Raw genomic sequence first — 22,275 nt, forward strand, 5'->3', positions numbered from 1 at the left:
ACCCCACAGCGGCGGCAGTCTGGAAGCGCCCCAAGAGTCTGGTGACACTTGATAGATTATCAGATCTGAAGATGCAAAGGATATGCAAAGGATATCCACTTGCTGGAGCTCAGTGGATCTGAATCAGGTCACAACTAGGGATGGGACTATTTGGGTTTCTCTCAGTTTCTCATTTTTCTCTAGGGTTTCAGACAGGGAATCTTTCCCAGCCCCACCGAGAGATGCTGGAAACTGAACCTGGGACTTCTTGTATGCAAGGAAGGAGCTCAACCACTGAGCTACACTCCTTCCCTAATATTATAGACCTGCATTGTCATTCCTGCAGTCAGAATAAATGACCTCCAGGTGCATTCCTGCTCTAAAATTCTATGTTTCTATTGCATCCCTGAGCAACAGGGAAGCATCTCACCTTAATCTTAGACCAGTCCTCAAGCAAGATTTAAAGGGGCTCCTTTGACTCTTATTCAGTTTTAAACACATACGCACATGCCCACATGGAGTGCATGTAGAAGATAAATGCGCCCCACACCAAGCTCATAATACTCTCACAGCCAGAAAACTATACAGAGCAAAAAACAAGGCCACGTTTAGCCCTTAGCTGACCTCAGCAACCCCTCTTGTCACATTACAGGAAATTCTTCCTGAGCCTCCCCTCTGGGGAACTGGTTTAACAAGTGTCAACAAATATCCAAGCAGACGCCGAAATGGTATCTTATGTACGTGAATGGGGACAGGTCTGTGTCAATGGATTCTGGAGTCAAGGTATTCATCATTTCAAAAGGAAGTCTCAGACAGGAAGGGCAATTAATGTCAGGTCTTGCCAGGCGTCTTGATGGATGGACTTGCAAATGTGTTGGAGAAACATGACAGTCTGAGCATGATCTAATTCACATGCACAAGCACAACTCATTTTGTGATGTATCTGAGACATTTTTTGGGTGGTCCTTCTGTCAAGGGGCAGGTGGATAATTTCTGAGGTTTTAAAAGATGTCACACACCTTTGTTCTGGGCACCTCCTTGCAAGGGAGCAAGGAGACTTTGTTGTAACAGACCAATAAAGATCAACAGCTTGCCTTGCTAAGGTAGACTCCATTTGTATCTCTGACTGACATTGGACCTCAAGGGACCCAAAGTCCCTTGATGGAGACTTGGGCTGTAAAAAGCAACTGTGTGTGTGTGTGTGTGTGTGTGTGTGTGTGTGTGTGTGTGTGTGTGCAGAACTGTGACCACAGCTGTTGCCTCAGACATAGCATAGGTGAGCAGCAGAAGTGAGAGTCCCCGCAGGCCGTAGTTGCCATCCCTTGGCCTAGCTCCCCACATACACATGTGGTAAGTGGGTCAGGATGTCTGTGCATTTAGGCTTACACAAACATCCACCCACATGTGCAAACAAATGAGGATCTTGCAGAAAAGGAAAAGTAGCCACTGTTTGCTTTGCAAAAGAGTAAGCTGGTAATAATATATGGGCCAATCCCAGAGGGTGGCAACACTCTGGTTTGGAAGGAGCAACATATGAATCAGGCACATAATAAACAAAGGTTGCTTGCCAAGATTTGGCGGGGTTTCACCGTTGACAGAGATTCTGATGTTAAACTAAGAGGCATAAACTGACTCACTGCCAGCCCTAAGAATAGACATGATCTATATTTTTAATGTTTGATGATTTATTGTGTTTTTAATATTCTGTTGGGAGCCACCCAGAGTGGCTGGGGCAACCCAGTCAGATGGGCGACATATACCAATACATATTACAGTAGTACCTCTGGTTATGTACTTAATTCGTTCCGGAGGTCCGTTCTTAACCTGAAACTGTTCTTAACCTGAAGCACCACTTTAGCTAATGCGGCCTCCCGCTGCTGCCGTGCCGCCGGAGCACAATTTCTGTTCTCATCCTGAAGCAAAGTTCTTAACCTAAAGCACTATTTCTGGGTTAGCAGAGTCTATAACCTGAAGCGTATGTAACCTGAACCGTATGTAACCCGAGGTACCACTTTAGTGGGGGGGGGCAACTGACTTTGCCAGTTGCTTCCTCAAGGCTGCCCCCCAAAAAAGAGAGGTTATGATTTGGTGAATATATTGGCGGTAAAACCATTCAATGTTAAACCAGATCCACACACTATCATGATGCCCTGCTCTTCCTCGATAGAAGGAAGTTGCCTTGATATGAGTCAGATCATTGATTCAGCATAAATGCTGTTTCACGCCACGCCAATCTCTGAGTAGTGAGAAACTTCAAGGCTTCCAGTGCTTACACAGGCCTCAGTTTCCTTGGAATGAAGATCAACGGAGACTGTGGCGTCTTTAGGAGATATGGTTTTATTTACACATACAGTGGTACCTCTGGTTACATACTTAATTCGTTCCGGAGGTCCGTTCTTAACCTGAAACTGTTCTTAACCTGAAGTACCACTTTAGCTAATGTGGCCTCCTGCTGCCGCTGTGCAATTTCTGTTCTCATCCTGAAGCAAAGTTCTTAACCCAAGGTACTATTTCTGGGTTAGCGGAGTCTGTAACCTGAAGCGTATGTAACCTGAAGCATATGTAACCAGAGGTACCACTGTAAATATAACCAGAGCGTAGGATAGAGGGGCTCAGAGCATTAACACCCACAAAGGAGCTTGATTCTTCAGCAGCCTCTTGACCCGGCTTCAGCCTCAGAGTCTGAACTGCTCCCTGTCACAGGCTCTTCCTGCTCACTAAACCCTGTTGCCCCTTTAGCATACCTCCTCCCTATATCCTTCCTCCGGCCTCTCCTCTGTGTCCTACTATGAATACCTGGCTCTGAGCGTTCCTCCTCTGGGGTTTCCCTGGTTGTTGCCTTCCACTACCCCAGTTCATCCAGCCAGTCCCTGACACATGGAAACATTAAGCAATTCTGTTGATGCATTAATACATTGGTTTGTTGCTCACTGCTTTTCACCGTTCTCACCTGTTGATTGGAAAAGAAGCTCCTTGGTCATTTCTTTTAATCATTTATTTGTTAAAGTAAAGGAAGCCGTCATTTCTTACAAACGCGGGCTGCAGCAAATAATTACATTCAGTCACATTTAAATACATAAAAGCATACAATGTACAACCAGTCCTAATAATCTGGAGCAGAAACAACGTCGAAGGTTGCAACCAGCCTGTCGCAAATGTTTGGTAGAACGGAAAGGTCTTTCGTGATTTTTCAAAAATTCAGAGAGGGTTTTAACTTGATGAACTTCTGTGAGCATTGAACCACTTGGAGGGCTTGTCTGGCCCAGTTCTTTGAGGACAGCAATAGGGAACGGGAGAACGGGGCTGGCAGAAGTAGGGCAGAAGTTATAACTTCCTTCCCAAAAGGGCAGGAGGGAGGAACCCTTTTGAGGTTTGTAGACAACCTTTCTAGGGCCGTGCGCCAGTGGGGGCTGAGGCCAGAGGCAAACGTGGACCAAGCAACTAGTGTAAATTTCACCTTGGTACAATAGGCTAGTTTCTACACACAACCACAAACAACCCATCCTCCATCTTGGAAAGAGTTCAAGGAGACATTCCAGCTGGGCAAAGACACTCAGAGTGCTAAGCAGAGTCAGAATGGGGAGGATCTGGAGGGCCAGAGAGGCCTCAAGGCCCCCAGGCCTAAAGCTCCCCATCCCAGCATGAAAAGACCTGACCACTCAGAGGTTTTATTACAATCTAGCAGTACAGGGATTTTGTGAAATAAATAAAATCATTATGTCATTTGCCTCTGGCGGCTGCACTTGAAATCCATTCACGGCGCACAAATGCGTCCAGCACACAGTTCAGGAATGTTCTGTTGGACCATCGGGTCTATACTAAAAGGCCATCTCTGCTCTTGGCTGGCACCATCACAGCAACGCCTCCATATTGCCCAGGATGGCCTCGCCTGCCCTTCTCGGACATGATGGAGCAGCTTCCTCCATTATCTGGGCCAGCAGCTGATGGCGTAGACGTTGCCTCGGGCGAGGAAGGCACAGAAGGAGCGTAGTGAACCCTGGCCTTTGTCGTGACGGTGGTCGAGCAGCCGCCACGGTGGGGCTCGCTTTTCACGCCGCTGCAATCCACAGGCTGCGCCTCTTGGACCGGGGAGATCATCTCAGTGCCTTCCTGCTCCTTGGGAGGGCCGTACTTGCGGCGCTGCATGAAGCTGATATTGTGGGGCACAAAGTCCAGGACGGATCGTATGCTGCTGTTTCGGCTTCCGCCTCTGGCCCGTGGGGGCGCCGTGTCAACCCTGCGAGGGGAAAGAGTTCTCTGTTTCACTATTTAATTTCTTTATATATTTATCATTTCTAACCACAACAATAATTGCAGCTCAGGCCAGCTTACAAAGGAAACAAATGATTTTTTAAATAAGATGAAACATAATACAGTCGTACCTTGGTTTTTTGAACAGCTTAGTTCTCAAACGTTTTGGCTCCCGAACGCCGCAAACCCAGAAGTGACTGTTCTGGTTTGCAAACTATTTCTGGAAGCCGAACATCTGATGGGGCTTCTGCAGCTTCTGATTGGCTGCAGGAGCTTCCTGCAGCCAATCAGAAGCCGTGCTTTGGTTTCTGAATGTTTTGGAAGTTGAACGGACTTCCGGAATGGATGCAGTTTGACTTCTAAGGTACGACTGTACAATAAACTGTGATGTGAGCATTAAAGCATTACGAGTCAGCATGGATGGACTCCAGGAAAATACAGTCCAGTATAGCACTTTCAAATGGTCCATTTCCTCGGCTAATTTTGGATGCCTGTTCTAATGGGAAGGGCCACCTGCAGCTTCTGAGTGCCCTTTTCGGTTGGAAAATCTGCCTTCCAACCCTCCCCATTTTGAAGAGCAGGGGGTGGAATCTAAAAAATGATGAGTGAAATACTGTTTAAAGCACTTTCCCTACCCTCATGTGTTTCTCTGGCCCATCATATTAACAACAGTACAGCCCGGGCAATCGACTAGTCCTACGCACAGTGCACAGTATCTATTGTTAACTGTGGGGGCTGCATGTGGAAATCAACTGTGCGCGAGTGAGCACAATATTAGGCTTCTGTCTAGAGTTGCGGTTCCCAGTCGGTGGTCCGTGGACCCCAGGGGTTCTGCATAACCCATCCAGGGGGTTCCGTGGCACCATTCACATAACAAAAACTACCATGGAGATATCAAAAATTTCCAAAGGTGGCTTGGCTTTTGAGAAACTGGGAGTCAGCAGCACTTAGCTAATCGGGAATCACGAGTCCGGAGCAACTGTCCTGCATGCTTAGATGAAGTCACCAGAGCCCCAAAGATCTGAGATTGAACCCCCAAACTCAAGTCCCAGGGCCAAAGGTTGAGATTTGTGGCTAGTGTCTACATGCACACCCTGCTCTCTCCTTCATCTAGGCAAACCAGAAGAATTATCAGAATTTAAGGACACCTTCCAACCAGGCAAGAGCACTCAAAGAAGATGCCAAGCAGGGCTGTTGAAAGAGGATGTGGCTGGGCAAGGGAGCTTGGCCTTGGGAGAATCTTGAGGGCCAGAAAGAGAGGCCTGGACGGCCACATTTGGCCCCTGGACCTAAGGTTTCCTCCATGGAATCAGGACCCCCTTTCAATGTTCTGCAGCAGCTTAATTCAGCGGCTTAATGACAGGAGGCTTACGACCTCCTTCTACCTTCCACCCCCACAAACGCCTTCCTCTCATATATTCCTCTTGCTTCTAGTCACCTGATCTGGCTGGCCTCTTCCTTGTAACGCCTCTTCCTGCAGCAGCAAATCAGCCCCACGATGAGACACACCAGGAGGGTCAGGAAGAGCAGAGAGCCAAGGACTACTCCCACGACGATGCTCACTCGGTTGGACTCTGCGAGGGAGGAGAAGACCATGGAGAACACTGAGCTGAGATGGAATGGCTAGGAGGTGCTAAGCTGGATTGCTTTTGATTGACTGGCAGCTACTAGGTGTCATCTACCCTGATTACATTTCCCAAAATTGTCTGGGTTTTCAACAATTTAAAATAAAGACAGGGGGATATGGAGAATGAGTCCAGAAGCCAGGATGGAGGATAGTTCCTTATGCTAAGATTTAATTCCCCTGGAGTTTTCTGCAAGACCCTGAAACTTCTGAAGATGATTATTTCTGAAGACCACTTTCGGGAAACTGCAGGGGAGGAGAATTACTGGTCCTGCTTGCAGGCTCTCCGTGCATATAACTTGTGGGCTTTCTGTGCATAAAACTTGCTTTTTGGACTCTGCCAGACAAGCATGAGATTTGGTATTTGGACAAAATGAAAAATGCTACTCTCTTACCCTTTGAGAAGGAGATCTCCACAACACACCTGGCCGATCCGACTTTGTTGGCCACACTGCACTGGTAAACACCAGCGTGGTCATTGGATAGGTTCTGAATGATCAGGTCACCGGGATTTGGGCCTTGAGAGAGAGAAAAGCCAGGGAAAACCCAGTTACTATAAGCTCACATTGATCTGGGTTACACTCCTCCACAATGACCTCGAGATGAGCCAGGCAAGCTTTGCACAAGACCAAATACAGTCGTACCTCAGTTTTCGAACAGCTTAGTTCCTAAACATTTTGGCTCCCGAACGCTGCAAACCCGGAAGTGACTGTTCCGGTTTGTGAACTATTTTTGGAAGCCGAACATCCCACAGGGCTTCCACAGCTTCCAATTGGCTGCAGGAGCTTCCTGCAGCCAATCAGAAGCTGCAATTTGGTTTTGGAAGTTGAATGGACTTCTGGAACGGATTTCATTCAGCTTCCAAGGTACGGCTGTATGACTTTACCTTTTGTTGATTACGGCACATGTGTTTGTGGAGTGGAGTCCACTGTACCAGATGCCTGAAATGTAATCTGAAGTGTGTGTACACATGTATCTATCTAGCTAAATTGGGGGGGGGGGGGAGAAAGGTGTAGGAGACATATGGAAACAGGATTGCCAAAAAGTTAAGCCTGTGACCAACTCACCCCTGTAATGAAATATGTAGCTGAATAATTGACAAAGACTCGACTGTGATAAAGCCAATCTTAAATTTTTATCATGGAACATTGCTGGTTGGCTCAACAAGGCGACTGACCAATCATTTGTCAATTTTATTCAAGATCATGATACAGTCTTCCTGCAAGAGACATGGCTAACAGGGGATTTAGATGTAAATGGTTTTGCCTCATTTTCGCTCGCGGGTTCACCAAGCAACAAAGGGGGACGAGTTAAGGGTGGGCTAGGCATTCTAATATCCACAAGGCTGAGAGCATCTTTCGTCGAGCTGGAGCCTCTGAGCAGTGTGGCCATGGCATTATTAATGAAATGCAGATATTGCACACTTCTATTGATTAATATATATGCCCCTCCCCAAAGAGGCAAGCAGCTTATCAAAAATATCTGGCATAGACTAGAATCATATGTCGATGAGCTAATGAATCAAACTCCTGCAGCGGCAGTGCTGCTGGCTGGAGATTTAAATGCCAGAATTGGCCAATCAGACGAAGCGTTATATGCTCATTTCCATGACGTACCTCCCATTTCTGAAGAAGCCCTTTCTATTCCCCCAAGGCTCTCAAAAGACAAGGGCTGCAACTACGCAGGCCTATGCCTCCTACGTTTTTCCAACAATCTGGATCTGACTGTATTAAATGGTCGTGTCGACAGAGAACCCAGTGGGGAATTTACATTTATATCCAACATGGGAGCCTCCACTATCGATTACATCCTGGTGTCATCTAACCTTTTGAGCAGAGCACGGGAATGTAAAGTGGTGGAGAGGGTTGACAGCGACCATCTACCGCTCTGTTTAATACTGGATGTAAGAAAAGATCTATTCTGCTCTGATAAACTTGTAGCCCCATGTTTCGAAAACATGGAGCTAAGATATTCACGTATTAAATGGTCCAGCAAATTGAGTGATGAAATATCGGAAAGACTTCACTCAGATACTTTTCTTGCTAAAAAGGAGAACCTCGTTAATTCCCCAACTCCTGAGGCTAGATTAGACATGTTCCGGGAACTGATTTCGTCTCTACAACCTTATCTGACCAACAAAAAAACGCCATGGCAATCTCTACACTCTAATAAATCCAAACCTTGGTTTGACCAAGAATGCATGGCTATGAAACGCCTCCTGCTGGACAAGTACAGGAACTATAGATCAGCGAACTTACCTTCGCTTCCATTAGACTGGTTTGAGTTAAAACGCAGTTATAAAGCTTTGATTAACAGGAAAAAGCTCCAGTCACAAAGGGAGGAATGGCAGTGCCTAGTGGAGGCCTCCCGAAGGAAAGATTCTGCCACGTTTTGGAAAACAATCGCAAAGGGCTGGAGAGACTCCCCGATCGAAGTCGAATACTCTATACCCGCTGGAGCATAGGAGGCCTATTTCCTCTCATTATATTCATCAAATCAGCTGGTCCCAGTTCTGCTTCCTGCTTCAAGTGAATTTGGCAAGGAATGGCCCCCTGTAACCACAGAAGAAATTACTGGCCTTATTCAATCTCTTAAATCAGGGAAAGCCCCGGGTGCTGACAATATCCCACCAGAAATTCTTAAGGCAAATGTTGAATGGTGGGCCCCTGTGCTAGCCGCCTTGTTCACTAGTATAAATCAAACGGCTATTATCCCCGAGGACTGGGGTTTAGCCATCATCATTCCAATATTCAAGAAAGGAAGCAGAACTGAGCCAGCTAACTACAGACCAATCAGTCTATTAAGTATTATTAGTAAACTATACGCTGCTCATTTATGTGATAAATTAGTGGAGTGGATGGAAAGAGAGCATATTCTATCAGAAGCACAAGCAGGTTTTAGAGCAAAGCGTTCAACTATAGACCAGGCCCTTATCCTTCAACACCTGGCAGACAAATACTCTAGAAAAGGGGGGTCTTTATATGCAGCTTTTGTGGATTTTAAATCGGCTTTTGATCTAATACCAAGGGACAGACTCTGGGAAAAGCTTGGCGCTACAAACATAGATAAACGCTTATTATGTCTTATCCGTGGTCTATATGAAAACACCAGGGTGAGGGTAAGATGCGATCGGTCAGGCCATCTAACTAAAGAAATTCAAACGCACTATGGGGTTAAACAAGGATGTGTCCTCGCACCAACGCTATTTAATTTTTATATCAACTCTCTAGCAGTAAATATGGCAAAAGAAAATGCCCACCCTCCCAATCTGGCAGGTATGCCCCTCCCGGTGCTTCTGTATGCGGACGACGCAGTCCTACTCTCCTTTTCCTGCGTTGGCTTGAGGAAGCTTTTGAGATCACTTGCTGACTATTGTCAAGCGGAACAACTATCAATAAATTACAGCAAATCTAAAATTATGGTGTTTTCAAAGAAAAGAAGGAAACACATATGGAGAATTAATGGTCAACCTATTGACCAGGTAGCAACTTTCAAATACCTGGGAATAACTTTTCAGGAAAGGGTCTCGTGGCACCAACAGATGAAAAACGCCATTGCCAATGCAGGAAGGGCCAATAAAGCCCTTACAAGATTTTTTCACGGGAAAGGGGGTAAATACGTTCCGGCGGCCTCCCAGGTTTTTGCTGCAAAAATACTCCCACAACTCACTTATGGATCCCAGGTTTGCAGTTTTAAAAATTTTGCGCCTATGGAGGCATTTCAAACAAAATTCTATCGGTGTTTATTGGGGATCCCCCCCTGTGTATCTAATATAGCTGTCCGCTTAGAAGTTGGACAACCACCCGTTAACGCGCGGTTGTGGATTCTAAAGATACACTACTGGTTAAAACTTATTTTTTTCCCGGCCGGTTTGGCTCCTTTAACACTCTTAGACACCTTTCATTCTACCTGGAAAGCTTCCCTGTTTGAAAAGATAAGAAGCTTGGGATTCTCCCCACAGATCTTGATAGCGGCAGGATATGAGAGAGCCAGAAGTCAAGTGCTTCAACGCATTAGGGACATAGAACTGCAATGTCATATGGGCAAAATGGATAAATATGCCACAATTAGAGACTTTGGGAGAGGGTTCTCACCCGCAAATTATCTGGCTGATTTACAAATACCTAAGTACAGACACTCCTTTACCCTGGCCAGATTTAACGTTCTGCCCTCTGCCCTGCTGCTAGGCAGATATGAGGGCAAACCATATGAGTCACGTGTTTGCCCATGTGGCTCATCGGAAGTGGAAACAAATCTGCATGTATTGCTGCACTGTAGTTACTACGAGGACCTACGCCTGACCTTTATTGCCCCAGTTCTACAAAAGCTTAAAAATGAATCAGAACTCCAACGTATGAGAGCCTTGGTAGAAGATAAGGTCCCTGAAATTACGATCAATGTTGCCAAATTCTGTGTAGCCGCTATTAGGCGCAGGAAACAAGAGCTTTCCAATGCCAATATGCAGGCGAAGGCAAATACTTAATTTTATTTACGCTGTCTAATTTTAAATTGCTGTTATGGCCTAATCTGTATTGAAATTGTCCTTTGTTTTTTCCAGTGTTATGCTGTGCTGACTAGCTGTACGAGTTAATCTGGTCTGTGACCGTTTTTAATAAATTTGATTTGATGATGAATATGTAGCTGCTGCATTTGTTCAGGCCCAAATGCGTGACAAGTTCAGCAGTTTTAGTATGCAGTCTTTATCCCTAATTTGCTTTCATTGCTTCCCTTAACCCAAGGATTTTGTAAATTCATTTTTCGCCTTGCAATTTCTCCTCTGCTTCATTTCCTGTACAAGCATCTTTCCTCTACTCCAGAGGTGGGGGACCATTTTCACCTGGAAGGCTGCATTCCTTCCAGAGGTAAGTGGGAGGAGCCAGAAGCAAAAGTGGGTGGAGCAATGAATGCAAATTCACCTAGGTTAGTTTCTACACACACTCATGCGCCCGTCTCTTTCTTCCATCCACACAAGCAAAAGACAAGAAGCCCAAGGGCCAGGTAGACTGGTCTGGAGGGCCGCAGTCAGTACCCAGGGCTTGAGGTTCCTCATTCACAGTGCTGACCTGCCACTCCAGAGCAGCAAGCAAAATGCTGGGCATCCCAGCATCTCTCTTCATTAGTTCCTGGTTCTTACCTTTAATGGTGGTAGCGGAGAGCCAGTTCGCAAAAGGGCGATCTGTGACTTTGGCCCACTGGTACATGAGTGGGGAAGTGCCAGAGTTTGAGGAGCAGCTCAGGGTGACTTTCTGGCCCAAGGCTACCTTGCCTACAACTGAGCATTGTGGGTTGGATGGTCTTGCTGATGGAAGGGAGAGAAAACGTTCTCAGTTAGTAAGTATGAAGAAAAGGAGGTGGGGGGGGAGGAATGAAGAGTGTGAGATGGCTCCCAGAGACTCTGGCACTGCCAGTATGTGAGCCATAGGAGCCAAGGCCCACCAACATGTGGGATGTAACACAAGCAGTCAAGTACAACACTTCCTGTTTGCCCAGAGTGGACACACAGGGGGATGTTAATCCAGCCAGGAAGACTTCCTGTCACACCTGGTCCGGAGCATCCTCCCCCTGCGTGTGACCAGGTAGATGGGCGTGACCCTGTGAGACCCTGTAAAAGGACCAGTCACACAGCCATCTTTCTCTTTTGACACTTTGATGTCTTGATCTCTTGATGTATTTTGCTGTCTGCTGGCTCTCAGCCAGCAGCTCATGAGCTCAATCCCTACATGGGATGAACTCAAACTCTCTTCTGTAACTCCAAGCTAAAGCCTGCCTTCAGGGAACCTGCTGTGAACTGAATGTAAGTAAACTTCTTATCATTACTTTTAAAGAAGACTGTTGTGTCTTTATTCTTTTTAAGAGGAGTTACCACTTAAGCAAGCCAGATTGGATTGCTTAAGTAAAGAGATTCAAACGAATCTACCAACTAGGTAAAGGTAAAGGGACCCCTGACCATTAGTTCTAGTCGTGGCCGACTCTGGGGTTGTGGCGCTCATCTCGCTTTATTGGCCAAGGGAGCTGGCGTACAGCTTCTGGGTCATGTGGCCAGCATAACTAAGCCGCTTCTGGCGAACCAGAGCAGCGCATGGAAACGCCGTTTACCTTCCCGCTGGAGCGGTACCTATTCATCTACTTGCACTTTGATGTGCTTTCGAGCTGCTAGGTTGGCAGGAGCAGGGACCGAGCAATGGGACCTCACCCCGTCGCGGGGATTCAAACCGCCAACCTTCTGATCGGCAAGTCCTAGGCTCTGTGGTTTAACCCACAGCGCCACCGCTTCCTGCTATATACTGGGGAATGTACTCTGCTACTGACTCACTAGCGTGAGTGAGGAAGGATAATATTTAATCAATACACGCTCCCCAACTATCCACAACATTTCCACAAAACATACAAAGAGGCGGGGCATCTATTCCAGCATCCTGCAGCCCCAGCCATATGACTCTACAAAGCAAGGCAAGTCCCTCAAAACCAGAGCAGTCCTGGACCTCCTGCTTTGCCATGGGGCCACAGTACCTTTTTCTGCATCAGCAGGACTCACCTAGCACCATGACGGTCACTTTGCGGGTGGCCACTGTGGTTTTCTTCACCTTGCATTCGTAAGTTGCCGAGTCGGAAATCTGAACATTCTGCAGGTTGATGGAGGCATCGTACTGGCTGGGGTCTTGGATTGCAAAGGTCACCCGCTGCTGCAGGCCAGAGCAGCAGTCGTGGCCAGAGCCCCCCATCACCATGTTCTGCTGCAGGCCAGAGTTGCCAAAATGTCGTGAGTCGTGGGCTGCGGAACCCCCTCTCGACTGCAGGAAATGGTAGCCGGGGTGGATTACCTGGTGATTGTTGTAGCTCAGGATCTGGTGGGCAGGAACCAGAGAACAACACCGCTGAATCAACAGAGGAAGATTTCCAAATTGCTTATGTGGTCACAGATCTTGCATCAGATCATTCGCAAGCAAAACAACACCCTCCTCCTCCTTCACAAAACTATATTTGCTTCCCCCCTGGCATTCCACAGATTATTTTGCCTGAGGAGGTGGGAAAGTGATGGCTCCTCTCGTGTCAGGCTGTAACAGTTTTGCCAATTGTATAGACTTAAACTCAGTGGGGTTACAGATGGGCAATCCTATCAATTTCATTTTCTCTCCATTTCTCATTCTGATCTATTGTTTACTTCATAAAATTTATACACCTCTTGATTGCAAAAACAGTTTACAAAGAGGAAAAAACAATAAGATGATTAGAAATTCCAATCTTAAATTCAGTTCTCCACGTTTCTGCATTGATTTGCATTTTTTTAAAAAAAAAGTCTTCATGGAAATTTGTTAACTCTTTCATGAAGATTTCTCAATATTTACACAGGGTGGGGTTTTTTTGCAATTTCTATTCATATAATGCATTTTTTGGCATGTTATTCCCATCATTGTATACATTTTCAGGCACGCTTCACCCGAGTATACATGCATGTTTGTACACGTGTGTCTGGGCTGGAGAACGGCACTGCGAAATTCAGAGAAGTGTGAATTTCAAAGGAAGGCTGTGCTTCGGTTCATGTATGGCTCCAGAAAGTGTAACCTTTAAACGTGAACTAAATCAAATTTCTCTCCCTTCCCTGGTGCTGTGATTAGGTAATTTTTGATTCTAGACACTGGGGTCTTATGGGGACTGCCCCTCTGATGAAGTAATAAACTTTGCCATCTATTCAAATGATGTCATGAGGTAACTTATTTAGATAGCTTTTGGTTTCGCTTCTCTTTCTTCAAAATATGGCAAACTGCCAGCCCTGCTGTTCTTTTTGGTGTGCTGAGTGGAGCCCAGGACATGTTTCCCACAGTCCTATCCTGATGGCACCCGTACTATTTTAAATACACTGGCGCAGGAAGCTCAGGTCTGGGAGCCTAACATGAACTTCAAGGCCTTTGTTTGGCCCTCATAATTCTCCCCAGACACCCCCCCCTTTCCCTGGTACTCCGCCCCACCCTCTTCAAGTGTTTTTTACTGGCTTGAATGTGTCCTTGACCTCCGATCAAACTAGTCTATTGTGCAAAAGAAAAATGTGCATTTGTTGTCCCATCCACCTTGGACTCGGGCCCCATGGCCCTCAGAAGATTACCCAGGATGCAAAGCGGCCCCTCGGACTGAAAAATGTTCCCCAGCCCCTGTTCTAGTGGTCTCTTGAGTTTCCTGTTTGATAGGGAACAAAGAGGTCGGGGTCCACTATGGTTGTGACAGGTTCCTGTCCTGAACAGGCTATAGTTGGGTTCATCCTGGTTCGGTTCACTTCTGGAGCACACAAGAGGCCAGATGTTTTGAAACCAACAGCTGAGCTCAACCCACGTACTCACCACGTTGTCCAGGTTTGTGGGGTCAGAGTTCATCTGTGTCCATTCGATGTCCAGGTCGTTTGAGTCATGATCTTGTGGTTCCAACTCATAGGGGCAGCCGAGCTTGGCCGACTCGCCTTCTGCTAGGTAGACCACCTCCCGGCCCTTGGCATTGATCTTCACGGCAGGTAAAAGAGCTGGTGGGCAAAAGAAAAGAGGTATATACAGCAGCCTGAGTGTCCGGAACTGGCTGCAACTGGTAGTTAAGCTCACCCCACAAAGGAAGCCTTTATATATGGCACCCAAGTGTGGAGAACGATTCAGGCAAAGCCTTTGTTTTTTTTTTTTTATAATATTTTTTATTACGTTTCTTTCCAACTTTTATACATTGCAAGCAGATAAGAAATTTACAAGAAACCATTTTTTTTTTTTTTTAACAAAAATCCCAATTTGGACTTCCCCACCCCTTCCGATTCTGCGTTCTTTATATTAACAATGTCAGCAATTTGTTACCTTATGTCATACCTTATTGTAACTTTTACATGTTATGTATCTAAATTCAATATATTGTGTCACAATTTTTATACCTTTAAAATAAACGTAACATGTTCAGTTCATATTATCTCCTTTTCTCTTTTATCACTTAGTTTACTATTTACTTAATCATAATTGCTAAAGCGTATCATTTCGAAATCATGCACAATCTTAAGATTCATACAGTTTATAATACTTTTGCAAGTAATCTTTAAACTTTTTCCAGTCCGCCTCAGTTGTTTCTACATCCAAATCTCGGATTCTGCCGGTCAGTTCAGCTATCTCCATGTAGTCCATCAACTGCGTCTGCCATTCCTCGATTCAGGCAAAGCCTTTGGCTCAGCTCTTTAATCCCTGTGGCCCAATGGAGCATAGCTGTCAACTTACAGATTTGAAAATAAGGGACCAGCAGCCTCGAAAATAAGGGATCAGCAGCCAAAATAAGGGGCTCAGGTATGTTCAACTTCTGAGCCCCTCCGAGCCAAAGGCAGAAAGCCCAGCCAGCAGCCAAACAAAGCCTCAAGTGGTGGTTCCCACAGCGCAGCAACCCGGCAAAGGGGATGCAGCAAGGAAAACCACCGTCACCTCTCCACTGGGAAGTGCTGAGCAAAGGCGAGTCCCCAGTCAACGCGGCCGATTTGATCGGCACAAGGCATGCAAGCTTCACCCCCCCAGTCGTTCTTAGACTCCTTATTGGGTGAGCAACGCAGCCAAGCAACACAGCTGGAGCCTCCCTCCTCCCTGGCCGGCAGGGAGGGAGGGAGAGGAGCTGCTTCCTTTGAAACCCGGGAAATTTAAGGGACATCATCAATAAGGGACAGCAGCAGGACACGGCGCTGGGATAAGGGACTTTCCCGCCAAATAAGGGGCGGCTATGCAATGGAGAAGTTCTGACATACAGATGACCCATTGGTGGTCCACACATTCCATGGAAAAGTCATAAATATGCACACACTTAGAATCATGGAATTGTAGAATTGGAAGGGATCCCTGGGGGTCATCTAGTCCAACCCCCTGCAATGCACGAATGATTACTAATAGTCATAATTACTGCTACTAAAAATGTTTTTATTTGGCCCTTTCTCCTGAAGGAGCCCAAAGTGGCAAATACATAAATAATAAACCTTTTTTTAAAAAAAGAATTCTAAAAGCAATTAAAAGAATTCTTTATGCCAGTGATCTCAGGGTTGCCAGGAACAGTGTCTTACAGCCATCAAATGCCTAAGTGAACAGGAATGCTCTTAAAGTCTACCAAAAAGTGAGAGAGACAGACACGCTTGACTGGGTAGGACATTCCATAAATAGGGAGCTGCCACTGAAAAGGCCCTGTCATGGGTGAATGGAACTGGGCACCACCAACAAGGCATCACCTGCTAATTGTAAGGTTCATGGTCACTGATGGTGCTAACAACAACATACTGTAAAAACCACCAAGCACTGATAGAGGATTTAAGGATTGTATATAATCCAGACAAATTCAAAGCACATACAAGTGAGATTTTGAAGGAAGGTGACAGCTGAAGCTCTGCACTTTATATTAGAATCATAGAATTGTAGAGTTGGAAAGGGACCGCAAGTCATCTAGTCCAACTGCCTGCAATGCAGGAATCTTTTATGCAACATGGGGCTTGAGTTCAAGAGTCCCATGCTCTTTATTTTTCGTTTGCTTGTTTTAAAAGAATTCTTTGCACAACGAAAACCTGTAGATATAAGGGAGAAGGATCCCGGTCTAACTTTCTCCCTGACATGCTACAATCCTAAATTCTGGGGTTCCCATCCCCATGAACAAGCTTCAAAACTCTTGACACTCCACCCGCCTCCCGCAGTCTCACTTCGGTTTTACTGCATTTCCACTTCTGTCCATGTCCCCCCGGAAGATAACTGAAACTGGGAATGGGGGGGGAGGCTGTATGGAAGGAACAGGTTTTCACAAAACGATCCTCTCCCTATTTTCTTTTTAGCTCAGTACTAATCCCATTGCACTCATTGCTTCTTATATTTCACTATGCACGCCTGTCACTCACACACACACATTTGCAACAATAAGGACTAGATACTTGGTGTGTGTTTTTTAAAGCTATGTTTTGTGGGTGGCAGAACCGGGACAGTTTACACGATTACTCCAGCCAGCCTCAGAAAATAAAACTATGAGGACTGTCACTTTCTTGCAGGAGAGATTCAATCCCATAGCAGCAAATCCAGGCTGTTCAATGAAAGTTGCTTTGGTGCCCTCGGGCAATGAAAAGCCAGCTTCCCCCGCAAAAAAGCAGACTTTTTACAATATGGAAAGCAAGGGAGAGATGCACTGGAAAGTGCTGAATGACAATTGCTTGGAGGCAAGTCTAACCTCTCTGCAAACAAATCAGAAGGAATGCTCAACAAATGCTCAAATGTCATCTGATCTTGCAAATAAACGGGTTGCCTGGAAGCATGCTATCAAACCATCCATGCTATCAAACCACATGTAGCACTCTTTAAAAAGAAGAAGAAGAAGAAGAAGCTTCCATCATTATCCTCTGGCGCTACCCAAAGGCTCTTACCTGGCGTTAGACACAAAAGGAAGATCCGCAGGCTCCATGTCCCAGCCATGATTCTGCAATGTATTCCGGAGCAGCAAATATTTCTCGAGAGCTGGGCAGGTCTCAGGCAAGGTGAGCTTTGAGTAGAAATCCTGGGGAGCCGAGGGTTTTTGATCTCCATGGCCTGGCCCCTCCCCTCCAGGTGCAAATGCCTTTGGGGTGAATTGAAGGCACAATGTGCAACTCCCAAAAGATGAGTGCTGCCTCTCCCCACCCGGTTTCCCTTCCAGAGATGCTCTTACTCAGTCGTCAAATGACAACTGTGCATCCTTTCGCCTGAAGTGCCAGCAGAGCCTTATTCATACCAGTGAAATCATGTCTCGGGGACTATTTGGCTCGGCATTCGGAAGGACAGCAATGGATGGTGACATCCAGATAAGGGATTTTGGGGGAAGACCTCCAGAAGAACCATTTTTTGAGCAGGCATCCAGATTTCCTCGCACAAAGTTTACATAATGGCTATACAATGGCTGGACTTCATGGCACATTTGTTCCAATTTATTATATTTTGTTTCATTTGCACTTTCTGCCCTTCCTCCCAGAAGAGCCCAAGGAGAAAAACATCAGAATGTTAAAACAACAGTGTTTTAAATGAAATAAAAAAGTATTTAAAACAGCATTTTCAAAACATTTGGAACATCTAGAAACATATAAAAGCAATCACACACTTTCACAGTTACTAATTTCAAAGTTGTGAGGGCCAGTAAAAAGTAAAGGACCTCTGGACAGTTAAGTCCAGTCAAAGGTGACTATGGGGTTGCAGCGCTCATCTCGCTTTCAGGCCGAGGGAGCCGGCGTTTGTACTCAGACAACTTTCTGGGTCATGTGGCTAGCATGACTAAACCGCTTCTGGAGCAGCGGAACCCCGTGACGGAAACCAGAGTGCACAGAAACGCCGATTACTTTCCCACCACAGCGGTGCCTATTTATCTACTTGCACTGGTGTGCTTTCAAACTGCTAGGTTGGGTGGAGCTGGGACAGAGCAATGGGAGCTTATCCCGTCACCATCAAATGCCTGGGTAAACAAGGAATGTGTTTATGTTTCTGCTGAAAGTCAATAATGAGGGAGACAGGCGCAGCCCATCAGGGAGCACTTTCCACAAATGGGGAGCCACCACCAAGAAGGTCTCCTCCTAGGTCAATGCCAACTGGACCACAGCCAGAAGCAGCAGCACCAAAGGGGGTCTTCTTTGCTGACTGTAGGGCCCAAGAGGGTTGTTTAGGGGTGAGTCACTAATTTGTCTGCAGAGTGGCTCTACAACCATAACTATTTCTCCTGATTTGCTTCTGGGGTGTTTATACGACTTCTCACTCATCATTCATTCACCCCACGCTTTCCAGTGCGTTTCCCTGTCACTTTCCTAATCAAGCAAGTCATGGGTCATCTAGTTCGACTCTGATGTTTACATTGGGGATGGGGAAGCCCAGAGCTGGGGGCAAATGTGGCCCTCCAGTCCTCACCATCAGGCCCTGGAAACTCCCCCCAAGCCTGCTCTTGTACTCTCCTGGAGTGTTTGTGCCTGGCTGGAATGTGCCCTTGAATGCCTCTTGCTTGCCTTCATGGAGCACAGAGCAGAAAGTGTGTAGAGGCGTCTGGTTGACCGCCGTGAGAGGAAGATGTTTGGCTAGGTGGGTCACTGGCTCTGAATAGCAGTTGCTGTAAATGGCAAATGGTGGGGAGCGCTGTGGCAGTCTGTTTCTATTTGCAGGCTTCCCAAAGGCATCTGGTTGTCTGAAGATAAACTAATAGAGAACACTGCTGGAAGCAACAATGACAATGTTTTCTCTCCTATCGGCAGCAACAAGCCTTTGAATATTGTAATAATAATAATAATAATAAATGAGAGCCAGTGTGGTGTGGTGGTTAAGAGCGGTAGTCTTGTAATCTGGGGAACTGGGTTCCCATCTTCGCTCCTCCACATGCAGCTGCTGGGTGACCTTGGGCTAGTCACACTTCTCTGAAGTCTCTCAGCCCCACTCACCTCAAAGAGTGTTTGTTGTGGGGGAGGAAGGGAAAGGAGAATGTTAGCCGCTTTGAGACTCCTTAAAGGGAGTGAAAGGCGGGATATCAAATCCAAACTCCTCCTCCTCTTCTTCTTCTTCTTCTTCTTCTTCTTCTTCTTCTTCTAATTATTATTATTATTATTATTATTATTATTATTATTATTATTATACCCCGCCTATCTAGCTGGGTTTCCCCAGCCACTCTGGGCAGCTCACAACAGAATATTAAAAACACAGCAAACCATCAAAGATTAAAAGTTCCCTAAACAGGGCTGCCTTCAGATGTCTTCTAAAAGTCAGGTAGATGTTTATTTCCTTGACATCTGGTGGGAGGGTGTTCCACTGGGCGGGTGCCACTACCGAGAAGGCCATCTGCCTAGTTCCATGTAACCTCACTTCTCGTAGTGAGGGAACCTCCAGAAGGCCGTCGGAGCTGGACCTCAGTGTCTGGGATGAGCGATGAGGGTGGAGATGCTACTTCAGGTATACTTTCTGGGAGTCACAAGTGGGGAGAGCTCCTTTTGCACCCAGGCCCTGTTTGTGGGCTTTCAGAGGTCATTGTGGTTGTCCACTGTTTGAACAGGACGGACTAGATGGGCCTCTGGCCTCCCCTAGTTGGGCTCTCCTGATGTCCTTACCTTTTGCCTGCCAGAGAGGATGTGACTCTCTAGTCTCAAGAAAAAGGCAGGAAGTGAATACAAGAGTCAGCCGTATACCTGGCTGTTACTCATCCGTATAAGGCAACTCCCTCAGAGTGTGATTTGGGTTGGGACGTGAGGGAAAAGGGTGGAATGTTCCACGTGCTGCTCCAAATCTAGCCATTTCCTTCCTTTGCATGTGGATGATAGTTCCTGGGTACAATGCTACAGACATAAAACAGGTTCGTTTTGTCATTGAAGTTCCTTTGTCACCATTTTGTCACTGAAAATGAAAGCTCCTGGGGAACTCTGAGAACTGTAGTTTTTCAAAACAGGATGGTTAAATTTGTCAGTAAGCAACGACAGCTAAAAACAAAGCAAACTTTGATCAAAGAATGCTAACTCTGTAGCAGCACTATATTTTTTTCTCTTTACGAACTTACTGAATTTTTAAAAAATACAATTACCAAAGTGTCCTCTTCCTAGACAAATACATATACAGATGTTGAGTCTTGCCGTCAGCCACACGGCATCAAAACAAACTTGGAAAATATTTTACATTACGAATTCAGCTCACATCCACGGGGTGCATATCAATCTGAAGTGTTAAGATATTTTCTCCATGGTGGCTGCTGCAGCTGAGATGGAAGGGAATTATTGGACTATTGTTAATAAATGATACAAATCGAGACCATATGGAGTCAAACTCACTTTTCCTTTTTATCCCTTTGGTTTTGTTGAATGCAAGGGGTGAGAGACTCTGTGTTGGACACCCAGGGGTGTAGGGTTGCCACATGTCCTGTATTAATACATTATTGTCCCATATTTCAATGTAAAATGCCACGTCCTGTGTTGATACAGTTTTGTCCTGTATTTCAAGTCCTCTCTCTCTCCCTCTCTCCCAAGTTAGGGCCATATTCTTAGGCTGCAATAGTTTGCAACGGATTCCTTTGAAGTCACTTCAGCACCAGATGAAAAACAAAACAGAATTGTCCTCCAAACCACCCGCTCTGCCCTGTCCTGTATTTTGCCAGAACAAAGGTGGCAACCCTACAAGGGGCCTTTTTTCTATCTGCCATGCCCCTTCCTGCCTTGGGAGCCTCCAGAAGTGTGCTGCTTGCCAGAACAGCAGTCTCTTAATTGGATATTTTGACTTGGATCTATTAGAATCATAGAATCATAGAGTTGGAAGAGACCACAAGGGCCATCGAGTCCAACCCCCTGCCAAGCAGGAAACACCACCAGAGCACTCCTGACATATGGTTGTCAAGCCTCTGCTTAAAGACCTCCAAAGAAGGAGACTCCACCACACTCCTTGGCAGCAAATTCCACTGTCGAACAGCTCTTACTGTCAGGAAGTTCTTCCTAATGTTTAGGTGGAATCTTCTTTCTTGTAGTTTGGATCCATTGCTCCGTGTCCGCTTCTCTGGAGCAGCAGAAAACAACCTTTCTCCCTCCTCTATGTGACATCCTTTTATATATTTGAACATGGCTATCATATCACCCCTTAACCTCCTCTTCTCCAGGCTAAACATGCCCAGCTCCCTTAGCCGTTCCTCATAAGGCATTGTTTCCAGGCCTTTGACCATTTTGGTTGCCCTCCTCTGGACATGTTCCAGTTTGTCAGTGTCGTTCTTGAACTGTGGTGCCCAGAACTGGACACAGTACTCCAGGTGAGGTCTGACCAGAGCAGAATACAGTGGCACTATTACTTCCCTTGATCTAGATGCTATACTCCTATTGATGCAGCCCAGAATTGCATTGGCTTTTTTAGCTGCCGCGTCACACTGTTGGCTCATGTCAAGTTTGTGGTCAACCAAGACTCCTAGATCCTTTTCACATGTAGTGCTCTCAAGCCAGGTGTCACCCATCTTGTATTTGTGCCTCTCATTTTTTTTGCCCAAGTGCAATACTTTACATTTCTCCCTGTTAGCAAGCTGTGTGTTTAGTGAAATGTTTATATACATCAAATGGATTGCTAATTGTCGGCTATTTTTCTTTTGTATTATTCTGCAACAATAATACATGGCTAATTATGTATTGGTATTGTATTATTGTATTTAGGACTTGATTTTTTGTGAACTTCTTTTTGAGCATATTTACCTGTGAAAAATGCAGTGTGTAAATAAAATGACAATGAAAACATCTTTTGCCCATCTACCTGTCAGGCTTCGAGGAATGCTATCCCTTCCCCGGTGTCAGCAAGAAGCAGAGAAAACAATGAAGATTCTTACTAATGAGTTTATTCCATCACCACAGCAAGAGACAAATGAATGCAGTCTGCAGTCTGTATTGAGTGTTGCACAGTGGTACCTCGGTTTAAGAGCAGTCCTGTTTACAAACGATTCATTTT

General features: G+C 45.8%; 1 protein-coding gene across 1 annotated transcript; it reads right to left on the reverse strand.

The window, feature by feature from the left end:
* Nucleotides 1–3,792: 3,792 nt before the first annotated feature.
* On the reverse strand, nt 3,793–18,665 carry LOC128404277 (V-set and immunoglobulin domain-containing protein 8-like). Its single transcript, XM_053369770.1, has 7 exons — nt 17,241–18,665; nt 14,188–14,363; nt 12,390–12,699; nt 10,989–11,153; nt 6,250–6,372; nt 5,669–5,804; nt 3,793–4,216 (listed from the first exon to the last, which is right to left on the reverse strand). The coding sequence occupies exons 1-7, from the start codon at nt 17,398–17,400 to the stop codon at nt 3,793–3,795; spliced, it is 1,494 nt and encodes a 497-aa protein (XP_053225745.1). The 5' UTR covers nt 17,401–18,665.
* Between the last annotated feature and the right edge of the window lie 3,610 nt (nt 18,666–22,275).

The sequence above is a fragment of the Podarcis raffonei genome, chromosome 16, assembly GCF_027172205.1.
Source record: "Podarcis raffonei isolate rPodRaf1 chromosome 16, rPodRaf1.pri, whole genome shotgun sequence".
Classification (NCBI taxonomy): Eukaryota; Metazoa; Chordata; class Lepidosauria; order Squamata; family Lacertidae; genus Podarcis; species Podarcis raffonei.

Excerpts from the sequence above, each read along its gene's own strand:
- LOC128404277 (XM_053369770.1), bottom strand. The coding sequence starts at position 17,400 with ATGGAGATCAAAAACCCTCGGCTCCCCAGGATTTCTACTCAAAGCTCA. Across the intron at positions 12,700-14,187 it reads CCACAAACCTGGACAACGTG|ATCCTGAGCTACAACAATCA; the intron begins GTGAGTACGTGG and ends CCTGCCCACCAG. Across the intron at positions 11,154-12,389 it reads AGTGACCGTCATGGTGCTAG|CAAGACCATCCAACCCACAA; the intron begins GTGAGTCCTGCT and ends CCCTTCCATCAG.